Source organism: Hylobates moloch, unplaced genomic scaffold (genome assembly GCF_009828535.3).
Source record: "Hylobates moloch isolate HMO894 unplaced genomic scaffold, HMol_V3 SCAFFOLD_19, whole genome shotgun sequence".
NCBI classification, from domain to species: domain Eukaryota; kingdom Metazoa; phylum Chordata; class Mammalia; order Primates; family Hylobatidae; genus Hylobates; species Hylobates moloch.
Genome location: NW_026652294.1, coordinates 33,997,019 through 34,016,494, shown reverse-complemented (window position 1 = coordinate 34,016,494; position 19,476 = coordinate 33,997,019). Strand labels below are relative to the sequence as shown.

The window sequence follows — 19,476 nt, the reverse complement described above, 5'->3', positions numbered from 1 at the left end:
CTAGGGGTATCTGCAGATCGTCCTAACCCAAAAATCTGCCCCATCAGCCTGCTTCAGATGCCTCTAGGTCTTTAGCTGTGACATTATCCTCTGTTGAATGCTAACATCCTTGGGAGGTAATCTAGGAAGTTTTTTTGTTTGTTTGTTTGTTTGTTTGTTTGTTTGTTGAGACAGAGTTTCACTCTTGTTGCCCAGGCTGGAGTGCAGTGGTGCGATCTCAGCTCACTGCAACCTCTGCCTCCCGGGTTCAAGTGATTCTTCTGCCTCAGCCTCTTGAGTAGCTGGGATTACAGGCACCCACCACGATGCTTGGCTAATTTTTGTATTTTTAGTAGAGATGGGGTTTCACCATTTTGGTCAGCCTGGTCCTCAGGTGATCCTCCCAAAGTGTTGGGATTAGAGACGTGAGCCACCATGCCCAGCCGTCTAGGGAGCTTTTAACAGCTTAGAGTGCATTAATTGATCTGATCCCCTTTTACCCGAGCACTAACCATTAGCAGTTTCCAGCAGGGAGGGGCCTCCAGGTCCTCATTCCCACCTCCCCAGGCTTTTGAGGTTCTACCACCCTCCAAACTATACAGTCTTGACTAAGGGTCTTGGGAACCTGGAGAGCATCAGAACATTACATTCCTGTCTAAAGAATGGGGAAGACTAGCTCTACCCAAGGCTCACTTTATGTGTAACATTCTACACTAGGTAATCTCTATAATCTCCAGTACTAGGACTGCCTGCTAGCAGGTTCCCCCAGGACATCAACAGAGTTTGGGTTAAATGTTGGGAACCACCAGAAGCTCATACATGGGAGTGTAAACTGGTATAACCAACTTTGGAGAACAATTTGGCAATATCTAATAAAGCAAAGTGTGTGCATCAGACATTCCTTGCCTGGAAACATAAATCCAAAACATTCGTTCACCAGAAGACATGTCGTCAATGTTCATAGCAGCAATATTCATAACAGCCCCGAACTGGAAACCACCCAACGCCAGTTGTTTGTACGTTCACACCACGGAGAGTGAACAATCTACAACTGTACACAACATGCACGGAGAATGAACAATCTACAACTATACACAACATGAACAAATTTCAGAATGACACAGGTGAGTAAAACAAACTAGTCACAAAACACTACACACTGAGTGATTCCACTTATAACAAGTATAAAAACCCAGGCCGGGTGTGGTGGCTCACACTTGTAATCCCAGCACTTTGGGAGGCCAACACGGGTGGATCACCTGAGGTCAGGAGTTCAAGACCAGCCTGGCCAACATGGAGAAACCCCGTCTCTACTAAAAATACAAAAAAAAAATTAGCCGGGCGTGGTGGCAGGCACCTGTGGTCCCAGCTACTCGGAGAGGCTGAGGCAGGAGAATGGCGTGAACCCGGGAGGCGGAGCTTGCAGTGAGCCGAGATCGCGCCACTGCACTCCAGCCTGGGCGACAGAGCGAGACTCCGTCTCAAAAAAAAACAAAAACAAAAACAACCAGGCGTGGTGGTACACGCCTGTAATCCCGGCTACTCTGGAGGCTGACACAGGAGAATCACTTGAACCCGGGAGTTGGAGGTTGCAGTGAGCCGAGAACGCGCCACTTCACTCCAGCCTGGGAAAAAGAGTGAAACTCCATCTCAAAAAAAAAAAAAAAAAGTATAAAAACCCACAAAACTGTCGTGTTGGAATCAGGAGAATGGGTACCCTTAGGGGAATACTGACTAGAAGGGAAGGTGATGAGGCGAGGGTGTTGGTCACATGTTCTGTTTCTTGCTCTAGTTGCTGATTTCCCAGGAGTGTTCAGTTTGTGAAAATTCACCACGCTGTGTAATTGTGATATAAGTTCTTTTATATGTTTACTGCACATCAATTAAAAAGTTTTCTTTTTAAGTGCTTTCTTAAAGAAAGAAATGACCGACGGGGCACAGTGGCTCACGCCTGTAATCCCAGCACTTTGGGAGGCCGAGGCGGGTGGATCACCTGAGGTCAGGAGTTCGAGACCAGCCTGACCAATATGGTGAAACCCCATCTTTACTAAAAATACACAGATTAGCAGGGTGTGGTGGCATGCACCTGTTGTCCCAGCTACTCGGGAGGCTGAGGCAGGAGAATCGCTTGAACCTGGGAGGCAGCGGCTGCAGTGAGCTGAGATCGTGCCACTGCACTCCAGCCTGGGCAACAGAGCGAGACTCCGTCTCAAAAACAAAAGAAATGACTGTTTACCTTACAACGTATTTGGGAACTTTTACATCCAGGTGGGAACCCCAAACATCAGAGTTTTAGACCCTAGATTGAAAGAAGGCTGGGCTTTTGAGCATGTAGAGGGTATCCCTGAGGTATGAGATCTACCCCTAACTTCGGAGAATAGGGAGAAAAGGAGGAGGGGCAGGTTGTTTATCTGCAGGCTGTACCAAGATGGTTTGTCTCTAAAGGACAGTATGTCTGCCCAGAAGCCCTTCGTCAGCTGAGAACAGATGAGCAAACAGCATCCTATTCCTGTTCTCCAAGGCAGGGCACTTCCACCTGGGCTGGAACATGCACTGATTGTTTGATGGGTTTTTGGCATCTCTTTCCCTGGTTTCCTCTCCAAAAGACTCGAATCAGACTGTGCTGAAGAAACTTTGCTTCCCCACACCTTTCATCCCTGTCATCTCTGCAAGTGTCTGAAAGTGCCCTTCAGACCAGAAGGGCGGAACCAAACTATTTATTTGCCCAGAGGTCTTTGGTAAGGAAAAATAATAATAAAAGCAGTGATGCTGTCCATGTGTCCGCAGGTGAAGCAAATCATGGAGGAGGCTGTCACCAGGAAGTTTGTGCATGAAGACAGCAGCCACATCATTGCTTTATGTGGTGAGTGAGTGACTGAAGGATGATGGGAGGTGGGTCTAGAGCCGAGGACCCTTGCCTGGGGCCGGGAAAAGATGAGTCCTCAGGTTTAGTAGCTCTGAAATCTGGCTGCAAGTCCAAATCAACTTGGAAGCTTTTGAAATCCTCTTTGGCCCCATTTGCAGATCTGCTAAATCAGGATGTTCAGGGGTCAAGAATCTGCATATTTTTAGTTTCCCAGGATAGTAATTCTCACATTTTAGCATGCATCAGAGTCACCTGAAGGGCTTGGTAAAACACAGATTTCTGGGTCCCAACCCTGGAGTTTCTGATTCTAGTAGGTCTGGGGACCCCACTTTGAGAGCCGCTGCCCTAGGTCATTTGAGTTCAGGAACCAGTGCTCTGACTGATTTTGATTTTGACTTCGGGGAGGGGTTTGTGTTTTTTGGATGCTCTGTGCCACTCTCGCTTTCTGTTTCATCCCACCCATGTTGCTCCATCCTCCTAACCCCAAGCACTTGACTGGATGTAAAAGAGCCTGAGCATGGGCTAGCAGGGGTGGCCAAGCCTTCCAGCCCCAGAAAGGAGAGAGTCCCTTATAAACTATTTCTGCCTCCTCAGCATGAAGACTTTTGCTTTGTAGGAGCAAGCCTATCCCTACACACGGACTCTTCTTGGGTTTCTAGGAATTTGAGCTTCTTCTCAACCCCCCATCTGAAGGGACAGGGAAACATTCACCTTCTCTGTGTTGTATTCCTTGGCCTCTGAGATTGGTGTTGGGGTTTGCGGAGGGAAAAGAATGAAAGAACAGATACGGGAAGGGATGCTTTTGGACGGCAGTGAGGCGCAGCAGATAGAGCTGCCCTTCCCCTCATCCAGCAGCAGATCCCCGCCAAGGGCTCACCAGGTGCCAAACACTGTTCACCGTGCAAGGAAATGGCAGTGACAAGATGGACAGAGTCTCTGCTGCAGGAGCTTACGTTCTGTTGGGGAGACAGACAGGAAACAAATGCACACGTAAATATGTCATCCAATAACTTAGCACGTGATAAGAGCTAGGAAGAAAAAACAGATGTGGGAGGGCAGTCAGGGAGACGCAGCCTCTGAGCAGAGTCTGAGTGACAGACTGGGGTTTGAATCCTGGCATCCTGCCTTTTAAGTCATCTTGGACAAGTTTCTTAACTTCTCTCACCCTCAGTTTGCTCCTCTAAAAACAGGCTGATGATTCCCACCTCAAGGAATTTTCGTGGGGATTGAGATGATGTGTGTAAACGTTCATTTGTTCGTAGCATTGTAAGCACTCAAAGAATGTTCATCTCTCCTCCTTTGGCTGTTGAGGCTGAAGGTAGGTTTGTAGGACTTGAGTTCACACCATGTCCATTTGGGAAGGTTTTCCCAGTTCTTTGAGATGATGGAATAATGATTCCCAGGTTTACAAGACACAGCCTGACCTCAGTTTTTCTCAGCAGAACCTATGCTCTGAGAAAAAAAGCATGCCAGTATTATGATAAGCAGCTTTGAAGAGTATTAGAATTCTCGCCGGGCACAGTGGCTCACGCCTGTAATCCCAGCACTCTGGGAGGCAAGGCAGGCGGATCACCTGAGGTCAGGAGTTCGAGACCAGCCTGGCCAACTTGGTGAAACCCCATCTCTACTAAAAATATAAAAATTAGCAGGGCGTGGTGGCAAGTGCCTGTAATCCCAGCACTTTGGGAGGCCGAGGCGGGCGGATCACGAGGTCAGGAGATCGAGACCATCCTGGCTAACATGGTGAAACCCCGTCTCTACTAAAATTACAAAAAATTAGCTGGGCATGGTGGTGGGTGCCTGTAGTCCCAGCTACTCGGGAGGCTGAGGCAAGAGAATGGTGGGATCCCGGGAGGTGGAGCTTGCAGTGAGCCGAGATCGCACCGCTGCACTCCAGCCTGGGTGACAGAGTGAGACTCCGTCTCAAAAAAAAAAAAGAAGTATTAGAATTCTCTTCCTTTCCTCCTGTGCTATGTTCTCTTGACATTCACCAGTGTCTGTTGTCACCAGAAGGGCTGTACTGGCAGCCCAGTTATGCGTGGCTTGGTGCTGGGCTTCATCAAAGCACACACACTAGAGAAAACAGAATAAAACGGTGCAGACAGCTTGTGCATGGGCACCGTGTGTGGGTGGCCCTGGGAGAAGGAGGGAGAAGGGGCATGAGGCAGGAGGAGGCTGTGGACGTCTCACATTCAGGCCATTAGCGTGAGAAGAAGCTGTCAGCTGTCCTCCAGTCAGTCCACGAGCCCCTGGAGAGTAGTAGGGCTTTCCCTTTTGTCTTCTGCCTGAAGTTTGTGCATGAAGACAGCAGCCACATATTGCTTTATGTGGTGAGTGAGTGACTGAAGGATGATGGGAGGTGGGTCTAGGGCCGAGGACCCTGGCCTGGGGCCGGGAAAAGATGAGTCCTCAGGTTTAGTAGCTCTGAAATCTGGCTGCACGTCCAAATCAACTTGGAAGCTTTTGAAATCCTCTTCGGCCCCATTTGCAGACCTGCTAAATCAGGATGTTCAGGGGTCAAGAATCTGCATATTTTTAGTTTCCCAGGATAGTAATTCTCACATTTTAGCATGCATCAGAGTCACCTGAAGGGCTTGGTAAAACACAGATTTCTGGGTCCCAACCCTGGAGTTTCTGATTCTAGTAGGTCTGGGGACCCCACTTTGAGAGCCCACTTTGAGGGCTCTTTCCAGGAGGCAGGGATATCTTACTCCAAAGGAATGGTTTTTCTCCTTTCAGTCAGTTTCAGTAGCTGGAATAGAACAAGGCCCTTGAGTCTCCAGGCTTCTAAACTGCCCAGGAGCAAGAGGAGCCCCGTGCTGTCAGTCCTCAGGAGGTGCCTTAGTGCCACCACTACGAAATTCAGTGCTTACAGGGCCAGACAAAAAATGACTGCAGGGGAAGCTAGCGGGATGTGAGGCAGTGGCGGAGACTGAGGCGACCCGGCCGGCACTTTCCCTATGTGAAGACGGGCAGCCGTTATTTTGGCTCGTGCAGGAATTTGGGCCCAGGCTTCTCATGGCCTCTGTTTTATTTTCATCTTACTTGAAGCCAGAAGTCTGGGTTTTTATATGAAATTTCCTATTTTTGGCCGGGGTGGCTCACATCTGTCCCAGCACTTTGGGAGGCTGAGGCGGGTAGATCACTTAAGGTCAGGAGTTCAAGACTGTAACCACTACTCGGAGGCTGAGGCAGGAGATCCAACCAGGGTGGTGGCAGTGAGCCAAGTCTCCAGTTGAACACACTTGGTCTCAAACTGGCCAGGCGCAGTGGCTCACACCTGTAATCCCAGCACTTTGGGAGGCCAAGGCGGGTGGATCACAAGGTCAGGAGATTGAGACCATCCTGGCTAACGCGGTGAAACCCCGTCTCTACTAAAAGTACAAAAAATTAGCCTGGCGTGGTGGCAGGCGTCTGTAGCCCCAGCTACTTGGGAGGCTGAGGCAGGAGAATGGCCTGAACCTGGGAGGCGGAGGTTGCAGTGAGCCGAGATCACGCCACTGCACTCCAGCCTGGGCAACAGAACAAGACTCCGTCTCAAAAAAAAAAAAAAAGAAAAGAAAAAAAAAGAAAGAAATTTCCTACTTTTTAAATACTGACAGCTAATTCCCATTTAGAAAAAAATTGTGTGGGCCACACAAAAGACATCTGCCAGCCTCTGCCAGCATGCAGCCTCTGTTTTGGGTTCCATACAGTCATGGAGAACAGGAGCAGGAGAGGTTCCAACAGTATCGGGCTGAGTCAGGCCAGGGTATCTCCGGGCCCACGGACAGAGGAATCCTTATGCTTTGTCAAAATTGGTGCTCAGTGGTGAGATAAATCCCAATTTGGGCTGGAACTGAGGCTCGTTGAAAGCATTGATAATCAACCTTTTTCCTCTGCCTGCAAAGCAGCTTCCTTGCATTGCATGGTGGAATCACGAGAGACTCTTGCGGGGGACGGGGAGGGAAGACTAGCAAGGTATGGATCAAAAACACCACCCCTCTCTGCCTTTTTGGAGATTCTGATGTGCCAGTCTCCCTCAGTCCCTGGAAAAATGCTCTGAAATGCATTTTTATTCTGAAGTTGATCCAGACTTAAACCATGCCCTAGCCACGTCCGGAATTCAGCTTTGTTGTGGGAGAAATGGGAGTATAGAGAACGTGCTGAGAGGTCAAGAGCAGAGTGAAGTCTGGAGACTGAATTACCAGCCCAGCGACACCACAGTCCCTAGTTTCAAGGGACCCTTGTGTACTGGGCCCCTCGACTCCACACCGACCCATGGTTCTTGGCAGAGGAGGGTTGGGGGTGACTGAGGAGAGCCAGGCCTAGGCAATACGAGCTTTTCTGAACTTCTTAGAATGCGTCATTTAAACAGAAAACACAGAGCCTTCCTGGAGAGCCTTCCTGAAGAATCACTGGGTCAAGACCTGACCATGGGCAAACCCGGGAAAGTTTGCAGCCAGATACCCATTCCTGTTACCCAAGGGGAGGGGCGAGACTCCTAGGACTGGCTAGAAATTTGCTTTGTTGAGTGTTTGCTGTGGTTGTTCTTAAACCTGTCTGTCCAGAAGCTGGGTACGCAGTAGGCCCCTGCGAGTAGAAACTTCCCTTGTGTGGAAGTTTTCGCTGGCAAACCAGGCCGGTGGCGGCGGGGGGGTGGGTGGGGTTCTCTGTGTGCTGTTCCCAGGCCCGAGGATCAGAACCTATGTAACTGCCACCTCCGTGCCAGTGGAGGGTGGCGCTTGGAGAATGGGCTCAAAACTACCACTATGGGGCCAGGCATGGTGACTCACACCTGTAATCCCAGTGCTCTGGGAGGCTGAGGCGGGAGGATCCGTTGAGACCAGAAGCTTGAGACCAGCCTGGGCAATATTACAAGACACAATTTCTGCAAAAAAATAAGTAACTTGCTGGGCATGGTGGTGCACACCTGTAGTCCCAGCTACTCCAGAGGCTGAGGTGGAGGATCGCTTGAGCCCGGGAGGTTGAGGCTGCAGTGAGCTATGATTGCACCACTGCACTCCAGCTTGGGCAACAGAGAGAGAGAGAGACCCCGTCTAGTTTGTTTATTTATTTATTTATTTATTTAGAGATGGAGTCTCACTCTGCTGCCCAGGCTGGAGTTTCGTGGAGCTATCTCAGCTCGCTGCAACCTCCACCTCTCGGGTTCAAGCAATTTTCCTGCCTCAGCCTCCTGAGTAGCTGGCATTACGGGCGCCTGCCACCACACCCAGCTAATTTTTGTATTTTTAGTGGAGACGGGGGTTTCACCGTGTTGGCCAGGCTGGTCTCGAACTCCTGACCTCAGGTGATCTGCCCACCTTGGCCTCCCAAAGTGCTGGGATTACAGGTGTGAGCCATCACACCTGACCTCATTTTTTTTTTTTTTTTAAACAAAACCCAAAAACTAACCACTGTTGGGGAGAGGTCTTTGATATATCCTTTTATCCTTTTTATCTTAAAACATCACGTCAAGTTTACATTTTTCTCTATAATATGGTTTTTGGATTTTTTTTCATTTTAATATAAAGACTTACTGTTGAATTAAAGTATAGGCTGATATCTCCTGTCGCCCCCTCCCCTGCAGGAGAAGGTGCTTTTGTTTTTTGTTTTTTTTTTTTTGAGACGGATTCTCATTCTGTTGCCCAGGCTGGAGTGCAGTGGCCCCATCTTGGCTCACTGCAAGCTCCGCCTCCCGGGTTCACGCCATTATCCCCCCTGAGCCTCCTTAGTACTTAGTAGTAGCTGGGGCTACAGGCGCCCGCCACCACACGTGGCTAATTTTGTTTTTGTATTTTTAGTAGAGACGGGGTTTCACCATTAGCCAGGATGGTCTCGATCTCCTGACCCCATGATCCGCCCACCTCAGCCTCCCAAAGTGCTGGGATTACAGGCGTGAGCCACCGCGCCCGGCCAGGGGAAGGTGCTTTCAACATGCATTTGTGGGCAGAGCACTCAAGGTCAGGGTTAAACAGCAAATTCTCCTACGTTTCACTCTTGAACTCTGCCTCTGAAGTAGTCATGCATGTACTTAGGGCACAGTTATTCTATTGCCATCAGGGATCTGGGGTAATGTAGGCACCAACCCATCATGTCTCTGGGCCTGCTCTCCTCTCTGGCTCAGATCTAGGAGTGTCTGCCTCCACGGTATTTCTTTTCTTTTTTTTTTCTTTATTACTTTTTTCTTTTTCTTTTTTTTTTTTTTTTTTTTCAGATGAGGTCTTGCTATGTTGCCCAGATTGGTCTCAAACTCCTGGGTTCCAGGTATGCTCCTGCCTCAGCCTCCCAAGTAACTGGGATTACAGGTGCATACCTCCGCCTGAGGTCCATAGTGTTTTATTTACCCTATTCCGATTGGGCACTGAGTTTGCTTTTTAACCTTTGGCTGGTAGAGCAGGTTTCAGAGGCTCACAGAGAGGCTTCTGGCCAGGCAGAGCAGGTTCTCAGGCCAATCATATCTCCTAGGACCTCAGCCTCCCCACCCCCCAGGGATTGGGGCAGACACCAGCGTGCGTCCTCAGTCATCAGATTCCCTGCCCTCCTGTGTGCAAGTGGGTCAACATGAGGGTTGCTTCAGACTGAGGATGAGCTGTAATTCGAGAAGGGTGGAGTCTATGGAGCTGAGAATAACATCAGGCTTTATTAACCAGCTCCCTGTTGCTAGGCAGCTTTCATTAGCCAGGAAGGCCTGCCCTGCAGTGAGCTCCTTCAGGGAATGGCAAGGAGATGCTAATAAGCTGGGAGAAAGGCCGGTACTAGGGAAGGCTTGCCTCTGCCCTGGGATATTGCAGCCAGCAATATTTCAGCACATTCTGAGATTTGGACTCCAGGCAGTCTTCATCCTGTCTCTTTTCAGTAAAAGGGATTCCTGGAGGCTGAGGCGGGAGGATCCCTTGCAGGAGTTCGAGACCAGCCTGGGCAAAAAAGACCCCATCGCCACAAAAAGGAGGAGCAGGTTCCTCCTCCTTCCCACCCACAGGGAATGAACAGCTCATTCTCTTGCTATCTAACTTGTGCCTTCCATCCAGAAATGCTCTAAGAGGAAGGAGGGAGCTCTGAAGGAGCTGACTCCCCTCACTCTTATCTTGGGGCATCGTGGAGGGCATATGGGGGTGTTCATAGCTGGGACTTTGGGGTCACACAGACCTGGGTTCACGTCCTGGCTGTGCCACGAAGTGTGTAGCCATGGTTACTCATCTCTGAACCTACCCCAGAAGGCAGATGTAAGGAATAGAAGAACAATGCAGGCAACGCACACAGCGTGGATCTGGGTATGCAGTAGGTGCTGAATCCCATTCTACTTTGGTTTTTGTTTTGTTTTGTTTCGTTTTGTTTGAGTTGGAGTCTCACTCTGTCTCCCAGGCTAGAGTGCAGTGGTGTGATCATAGCTCACTCAGCCTCGACCTTGTGGGTTCAGGCGATCGTCTCACCTCAGCCTCCTGAGTAGCTGGTCCTACAGGTCTACGCGCCACCACACTCAGCTACTTTTTTGTATTTTTGTAGAGATGGGGTTTCGCCATGTTGACCAGGCTGGTCTCAAACTCCTGACCTCAAGTGATCCACCCACCTCAGCCTCCCAAAGTGCTGGGATTACAGGCATGAGCCACCACCCCACCCCACATCTGCTTTGTTTTTGAAAGTGAGCATAGGCCAGGCACAGTGGCTCACGCCTGCAATCCCAGCACTTTGGAAGGCTCAGCCGGGTGGATCACCTGAGGTCAGGAGTTCGAGACCAGCCTGGCCAAAATGGTGAAGCCCCGTCTCTACTAAAAATACAAAAATTAGCTGGGCGTGGTGGTGCACGCCTGTAATCCCAGCTCTTTGGGAGGCTGAGGCAGGAGAATCACTTGAACCTGAGAACAGAGAGAGGTTTCAGTGAGCCGAGATTGTGCCACTGCACCCCAGCCTGGGCGACAGAGCGAGACTTGGTCTAAAAAAAAAAAGTGACCTTACAACCTTTCCTATAAAGCCTCCTCGAGCCTTCCCCAGGATTCCGTCTGGGAATCTATGTTTCTGGAAGTTTGAAGCATCTGGAGAATCAGAAATTTGAACACCAGGAACTCAGTAAGGAAATGTGATAATATAAAGGAATTGTTATTAATTTCGTCAGTGCAATAAAGGTATAAGTACATGTTTTTTGTTTTTTGTTTTTTTTTTTGAGACAGAGTCTCGCTCTGTCACCCAGGCTGGAGTGCAGTGGCGCAATCTCGGCTCACTGCAAGCTCCGCCTCCCAGGTTCACGCCATTCTCCTGCCTCAGCCTCTCCGAGTAGCTGGGACTACAGGCGCCCGCCACCACGCCAGGCTAATTTTTTGTATTTTTAGTAGAGACAGGGTTTCACTGTGGTCTCGATCTCCTGACCTCGTGATCCGCCCGCCTCGGCCTCCCAAAGTGCTGGGATTACAGGCGTGAGCCACCGCGCCCGGCCTAATTTTTGTATTTTTAGTAGAGACGCGGTTTCACCATGATGCCCAGACTGGTCTCAAACTCCTGACCTCAGGTGATCCACCTGCCTCAGTCTCCCAAAGTGCTGGGATTACAGGTGTGAGCCACCGTGTCTGGCCTAGAATGTTTATATTCACATGGGAAGTATCTAATAGGGAAAAATTGCAGGCATAAAAAAGAGAAGTTTGCTGGAGTAGCGTCTTCGAAAAGGTGCAAGGGAGGTGGGGTGCGGTGGCTCATGCCTGTAATCTCAGCACTTTGAGAGGCCAAGGCAGGTGGATCACCTGAGGTCAGGAGTTCTAGACCAGCCTGGCCAACATAGTGAAACACCGTCTCTACAAAAAATACAAAAATGTGCCAGGTGTGGTGGTGCACATCTATAATTCCAACTAATGGGGAGGCTGAGGCAGGAGAATCACTTGAACCCAGGTGGTGGAGGTTGCAGTGAGCCAAGACCGCACCACTGTACTCCAGCCTGGGCGACAGAGCGAGACTCTGTCTCAAAAAAAAAAAAAAAAGAAAACAAGACATAAGAAACGGTGCATGCCGGGCGCGGTGGTTCATGCCTGTAATCCCAACACTTTGGGAGGCCGAGGCGGGCAGATCACGAGGTCAGGAGATCGAGACCATCCTGGCTAACATGGTGAAACCCCGTCTCTACTAAAAATACAAAAAATTAGCCAGGTGTGGTGGCAGGCACCTGTAGTCCCAGCTACTTGGGAGGCTGAGGCAGGAGAATGGCGTGAACCCAGGAGGCAGAGCTTGCAGTGAGCAGAGATCGCACCACTACACTCCAGCCTGGACGACAGAGCGAGACTCTGTCTCAAAAAAAAAAAAAAAAGAAACGGTGCAGGTGGAAGGTGACCTCAGAGACGAGTCCAACTAGACCATCCCTAGGAATGAGATGAAGGCAGGGACTGGGCATGGGGTGCAGGGAGGGAAGGCATCTGCATTCATCAGTCCCCTTTGGTGTGCTAGGCAGGGGCCGAGAAACCTTTCGTACCTTGGGATATGCTGTTACTTTTCATCACCCGGCATCCATTGAGGTGGACCCTGATTTTCTCCCTAATTACAGCAGAAGTTCAGAGAGGTTTAGTGACTTGCCCAAAGTCAAACAGCCAGTAAGGAGAGGAGCCAGTGGGCTGGGCGCGGTGGCTCACGCCTGTAATCCCAGCACTTTGGGAGGCTGAGGCAGGTGGATCACTTGAGGTCAGGAGTTCGAGACCAGCCTGGCCAACATGGTAAAACCCCCCTCTCTACTAAAAATACAAAAATTAGCCAGCCGTGATGGTGGGTGCCTGTAATCCCAGCTACTTGGGAGGGTGAGGCAGGAGAATTGCTTGAACCTGGGAGGCAGAGATTGCAGTAAGCCAAGATCGCGCCACTGCACTCCAACCTGGGCAATAGAGCGAGACTCGGTCTCAAAAAAAAAAAAAAAAAAAAGGAGAGGAGCTAGTGTTTGAAGCCACCTCTGTGTTGCTCCAGACCCTGTGCTGCCCAGGGATTGGTCTGCCTGTGAGGCCTACCCAGAAGTAGAGACTAGAGGGGCGGCGGCATTGAGGAGTTGGCCCTCGTGCAGACGAAGCTCTGGTCATTGAACGGTGGGCTCATGGTGTCCAGAGACACTCCGGGAGACTGTGGCTTCCTTACCCAGCCAGCTGAGTGTGCCCACATCAGTGTCCACCGCATGAGAGGCTGGCCCTGGCCTGGTTCCCTGGGTAGCCGCCATGAGCACTGTGCATGCAGACCCTGTCTTGCATCTCCAGCAGGACAAGGACAATGGGATGTATAGCATGGATTTCATTTCCCCCTCCTTGGTTCTAGGTTCCAGAAACTCAGGACAGTTCTTTATCCTTCCAATCAGAGTCCGGTTGCGAATGTTGCTTTCTTGCTTTGGGGGTTGAGCAGGGCTGAATGCCTTCCAAAGTTGAAGCAAACAACCAGTATCACCAGTGCAGGCTGAGAGAAAATGCACCCTAGTTACCGCAGAAATGCTCATCTGAGTAAAGGCGGCCACTACAAATCCCTGGGTGGAAATAGCCAGGGAGAGAAGCGGGGAAGAGGGGGCAGGTCACGCTTGGTGATGGCTCTTCGCTCCTCTCACCTCGTCTGTGGCAGATGAAACACTGGCTCCTTCCACGGGCAGTTGGAGTAAAGATACTTGATGCTTTTTCTCCTTCAGTTGTTACTTGAAAGAGGCAGGTCCTCCCACCCATTCCTTTATCTCCAGGAAGGCTGCTCTTCTCCGGCATTCTTGGTTCCACCATCCAGGGGCCTGAACCACTGGCCCCCCAGGCAGGCATTCGGCTTTTGAATTCTGCTCTAATTAGTGTCTCCCAAAGCCCCAGGTCCAGAATGGACCACCTAAGGCTGGCTGCCCTGCCTGCACTTCCTCGCTTGGGTTCTGTGTGGCAACGGTGGCTGAACTCCCCTGTCGTGCAGGTAGCAGCTGGTAGTAAAAGGTGAAAGTGGGCCGGAGGTGGGGAGCAAGCCACACCTGCCAACTTGCTGTCCTCCCATTCCCAACTCCGGGCCCAGCATCTCGGGCCCAGTTTCATGTTGAGTTGTGCTAACTCTGTCCCTGTACCTCAAGCAAACTAGGCTAGTCCTCTGAAGGCCACTCAGTGGTTCCCACTGTTACCAGGCTGGGCTTGTCCAGGCTGCTGAGTGCAGCTTTCAACGTAGATATATATGCACATGAGAGCCAAGGCAGAATGCAGGTGCAGAGACCCAGCCCTGCTTCTGAGGCTCCCTGGGCTGACTGATGACCCTACCAACCACTGCTGCATTTTCTTTTTTTTTTTTTTTTTTTTTGAGACGGAGTCTCGCTCTGTCGCGCAGGCTGGAGTGCAGTGGCGTGATCTGGGCTCACTGAAAGCTCCGCCTCCTGGGTTCACACCATTCTCCTGCCTCAGCCTCCCCAGTAGCTGGGACTACAGGCGCCCGCCACCGTGCCCGGCTAATTTTTTGTATTTTTAGTAGAGACGGGGTTTCACCATGTTAGCCAGGATGGTCTGGATCTCCTGACCTCGTGATCCGCCCGCCTCGGCCTCCCAAAGTGTTGGGATTACAGACGTGAGCCACCGCGCCCGGCCCACTGCTGCATTTTCTAGCAGCCGAGCTATAGTTCATTAACGTGAGCTCCCGAGACACCTTAGCTTGTCTCAGCCCGCCGGATCGTTTCTCTAATCCCTGCCCCGCTCAGGTCACCTGCTGCTGCTGCCCTAAGCAGAGCCCACATGCGCCCCCTAGTGGTGGGAAACCAAACGATTCCGCAGATCCTGTTTTTTGAGGGAGGAGGTGAAACGGGGGATGCCCACGGGCGACCCAGCCTTCCTGGGTTTTGTGAATTCTGATTCACACCTAGATTGGAGAGACTCTGGCATCATCTCATGATGGGAACCCTAGTGCTGGTCACCCACTCAATTATTATAATTAATTTTGCGTACGTAATATATTTAACTGGTTCAAAAATCAAAACCATATAAAAAGGATACAGTGGGGCCGGGCGCAGTGGCTCACACCTGTAATCCCAGCACCTTGGAAGGCTGAGACGGGCAGATTGCTTGAGCTCAGGAGTTCGAGACCAGCCTGGGCAACATGGTGAAACCCTGTCTCTACTAAAAATTTTTAAAAATTAGCCAGGCATGGTAGTGCACGCCTGCAGTCCCAGCTACTCGGCAGGCTGAGGTAGGAGGGATCACTTGAGCCTGGGCGGCAGAGGTTACAGTGAGCAGAGATCGTGCCTGCTGCACTCCAGCCTGGGTGACAGAGTGAGACTCTGTCTTTAAAAAAAAAAAAAAAAAAGTGTGCAGTGAAAAGTCTCACTCTTTTCTCTGCTCTTATTCACCCACTTCCTGTCTGTGTACAAGTCCCACACAGGTGACCACTTTTGTTTCTCACGTATCCCTCTAGAGGTTTTCTTTTGTTGGTTTCTTGTTTGTTTGGTTGGTTTTTTGTTTTTTGAGACAGGGTTTCATTCTGTCACCCAGGCTGGAGTGCAGTGGTGCAATCTCAGCTCACTGCAACCTCCGTGTGCTGGGCTCAAGCAATCTTCCCACCTCCACCTCTTCAGTAGCTAGGATACAGGCTCATGTCACCACACCCAGCTAATTTTTAAAATTTTTGTAGAGATGGGGTCTCCCTATGTTGCCTAGGCTGGTCTCAAACTTCTTGGCTCAAGTGATCTTCCCACCTTGGCCTCCCAAAGTGTTGGGATTATAGATGTGAGCCACTGCACCCAGCCTAGAGTTTTTTTTTTTTTTTTTTTAAAGTAGAGGCGGGGTTTCACTCTGTTACCCAGGATGGTCTCCATCTCCTGACCTTGTGATCCACCCGCCTTGGCCTCCCAAAGTGCTGGGATTACAGGCGTGAGCCATCGCACCCAGCCAAGTTTTTTATACTGATAAAAAAGATTGTAGTCTTTGTTCACACCTCCCTTTTTGTAATTGAAAGGTGTCATGCAATTATACCATTCTGCATCTTGCTGTTGGCGAGCTTTCCATTATTCATTCCTAGAGAGCATATTCATTCTTTCTCAGAGTTGCATGATATTCTGCTAGAGATGTACCATGTTTGCTTAACCTGTCCCCTGTTGATGGGCATGTGGATGGCTTCCAGTCTTTTGCTGTTATAACTAAATAATCATGCAGTTATATCTGTAGGATGGATTCTCAGAAGAGGGGTTACTGGATCAGAGGTTATTTGTAACATTAATGGAGAGTGCCATATTGCGTCTATACGGGTTGCAGCATCTCGCCTGCCCACCAGCAATATATGAATGGATTCAGCAGCTCCCCACGTCCCTTCCATCTCTGTCTTCCTGGTGTCTCCTCTACTCTAAATTGGGCCTCTTGGAATGGTGGAATCAGGGTGTAAGGGTTGGGAACAGGGGCCCCATATCTTAGAATGGTGAGATCGGGGTGTAAGGGTTGGGGCGCCCATAGGATTCCATCAGCATTTGTGGTCTCCAGCTGCATGTAGCATCTGTTAAGCTGCATAACTTGATGGCTTTGGGGTCACATCAGGGGCTGGTGAAGGGAGCCCCAGGGCTAGTCTGGGTCTGTAGTTCCTGGCCTTTCCCTGGGAAGATGGCTCCAGACCTTTGTAGGGGCGTCCAACAGTGTGCTGGAGTTAAAGGCAGTTATGCTTATGCCCACTCAGAGTTGCAGTTCCTTGAGCCTTGCTGTCAGCAGGATGGGATGGGCTGACAGGATGGAGAATGTACCTGGGCTCAGCTGGCCCAGACTCCAAAGGCCACCAGAAAACCAGGGTGGCAAATGCCCATCATTCAACGAGTGGATAAAGAAACTGATATATACATACAGTGGAATACTACTCAGCCATAAAAAGGAATACATTCATGGCATTAACAGCAACCTGGATGGGATTGGAGACTATTATTCTTTTTATTTTATTTTATTTTATTTTATTTTATTTTATTTTATTTTATTTTATTTTATTTTATTTTATTTTCTTGAGATGGAGTTTTTGCTCTTGTCACCCAGGCTGGAGTGCAATGGTGTGATATCAACTTACTCAACCTCTGCTTCCCAGGTTCAAGCAATTCTTCTGCCTCAGCCTCCCGAGTAGCTGGGACTACAGGTGCCCACCACCACACCCAGCTAATTTTTGTATTTTTAGCAGGGACGGACTTTCACCATGTTGGCCAGGCTGGTCTCGAACTCCTGACCTCAGGTGATCCGCCCGCCTCAGCCTCCCAAAGTGCTGGGATTACAGGCGTGAGCCACCGCGCCCAGCCTCCATGTATGGGGTTTCTGCTCGACGCAGAAGTCTCAGAGCCAGGCTCAGTGGCTCATGCCTGCAATGCCAGTGCTTTGGAAGGCTGAGGTGGGAGGAGCACTTGAGCCCAGGCATTAGAGACCAGCCTAGGCAACATAGTGAGACCCCAGTCTCTACAAAAAATTTTTTAAAATTAGCCAAGCTTAGTGACCCAAGCCTGTAGTCCCTGCTGCTTGAGAGGCTGAGGTGGGAGGATGGCTTGAACCCAGGAGGCTGAGACTGCAGTGAGCTGTGGTTGCACTGTTGCACGCCAGCCCAGGCAATGGAGTGAGACCCGGTCTCAAAAAAAAACGGCTTCTTAAATCTTTTTAGGGTCAGAAGCTGAGAACCATACACCCACTATCCAGGAAAAAAAGCACTCTCCTAATCATTCTAGAGCACATCAACAATTTGCATTCAAATTACTCCCAGTTTCAGACAGGGGCTCTTTTTTGTTGTTTTTTGTTTTTTTAGTTTGTTTGTTTGTTTTTGAGACGGAGTCTCACTCTGTCACTCAGGCTGGAGTGCAGTGGAACGATCTCAGCTCACTGCAACCTCTGCCTCCTAGGTTCAAGCGATTCTCCTGCCTCAGCCTCCTGAGTAGCTGGGACTACAGGCGCCCGCCACCATGCCTGGCTAATTATTTGTATTTTTAGTAGAGACGGGGTTTCACCATGTTAGCCAGGATGGTCTCGATCTCCTGACCTCGTGATCCGCCTGCCTTGGCCTCCCAAAGTGCTGGGATTACAGGCGTGAGCCACCGCGCCCGGCCCCACGGAGGGAGTTTTTGGAGCCCCAGAAGCCCATCCACAAAGTCCTCTCGGGTCACAGTTCTCAAGTAGTGGTGTTCTTGTTATTATTTTGCCTGCACACTGCACAAGATAACATATTCATCACACGTGCACACTCTTGGTGGAGGACACCCTGTGGGCGTGGCACAGGACAAGTGCAGTGTCAACAGTTACTGGCCGGGAGCCCACAGAGCTGAGTCAGTAATGCCTGGCCTAATGGCCTAACTGGTCTTAGCTTGGAAAGTCGATGCGTGAGAGGGATTTCTCCTTCCCCAGACACTGCCTGGTACCTTGCCTGGGTTGCACCGAAGGAAGTTGGGGACCGTGGGGTAAAGGGGGGACCGAGCGTGATACCTGGCTTCTCTCAGTATTCCTTAGTTGCGGTAATTGCTTAGGAATGCCTCCTCTCACCCGAAAGAACCCTGTGGCTGTCCTCAGAGGCTGGCCAGGAAGGTAGGCGAGGCCACCCCAATGGGAGTGCTGGGGCCGGCCACTCCCCAGTTCCCCCGGCCTGGCTGCATTTGCGGTCGCCTAGGGAAGGTGGGGAAGCAAATGACTCATTATCCCAGCAATTAGTGTCACACCACTGAGGCCCGTGATCCCTGCAGGACGTGTGCCACCTGCTGCCCCTCTGCCCTGTTCGCTGCTGCTTCTCTCCCCACTCTGATGGGAAGTGCAACCCCAGGAAATGATCACCCCCTTTCCGCAGGCACAGACTTGTAGCTGCAGCAGCCCAGGACCAAGAGACTGGGACAAAAGGGTCATTCGCCTGTAGATCCCAGGGCCACACAAGACCTCCAGGGACCAGGGGGACTGATCATAGAGAGGCGCATGTGGACGCTTAAGCCAAAGGTTTCCCCATGTGGGCCGGGCGCGGTGCCTCACACCTGTAATCCCAGCACTTTGAGAGGCCGAGGCAGGCGGATCACTTGAGGTCAGGAGTTCAAGACCAGCCTGGCCAACATGGTGAAACCCCGTCTCTATTAAAAATACAAAAATTAGCCGGGCGTGGTGGCGCACGCCTGTAATCCCAGCTACTCGGGAGGCTGAGGCAGGAGAATCACTTGAACCCAGGAGGCAGAGGTTGCAGTGAGCTGAGATCGCGCCACTGCACTTCAGACTGGGTGACAGAGCGAGACTGTCTCAAAACAAAACAAGATTTCCCCCTGTGCCCCATACAGACACGATAGGTGCACATACATCTGTCAGGCTGCACATGTGCGTAAATGTACGGACACACTGTAAAGGAAGGGCTGTGCCTTAAAACAAAACCCTCCAAGGCCTGAACAGTGAAGAGCTCCAGGAGGCGGCTCTCAGGGGGAGGAGGGGTCCTGCCTGTTTCCCTAGCCCTGGGATGCTCTCACTGAGCTGGCTGCCCTCCAGATTGGCCCCCGGGACTCTCTCCCTTCTTGACTTCAGTCCAAGAGAGGAACAAACAAAATTCCTTCATAGACCAGTGGTGACTGCTAGTCAGTAACTAAAAACAAAGGCAAAAAACAGGTGAGAAATCCTATTTTCAGTAATTATTTCCTAACTCCAGGTTTCATATTCTAACAGTACTAGTCAAAATAAACTTGATGGAGGCTGGGCACAGTGGCTCAGGCTTGTAATCCCAGCACCTTGAGAGGCCGA

The 19,476-nt window shown here is 50.6% G+C and overlaps 1 protein-coding gene across 4 annotated transcripts in view; it reads left to right on the top strand.

Annotated features, from left to right (window-relative positions):
- Positions 1 to 19,476, top strand: part of SGSM2 (small G protein signaling modulator 2) — a 43,757-nt gene that overhangs the window by 3,609 nt on the left and 20,672 nt on the right. For 3 of the 4 annotated variants that reach the window (XM_058431015.1, XM_032138099.2, XM_032138103.2), the window contains exon 2: positions 2,767 to 2,842. In XM_058431015.1, the coding sequence (XP_058286998.1) occupies positions 2,767 to 2,842 (76 nt within the window). Of the gene's footprint in view, positions 1 to 919; positions 1,104 to 2,766; positions 2,843 to 19,476 lie in introns of all 4 variants that reach the window. The other variant, XM_058431014.1, reaches the window with a different exon arrangement.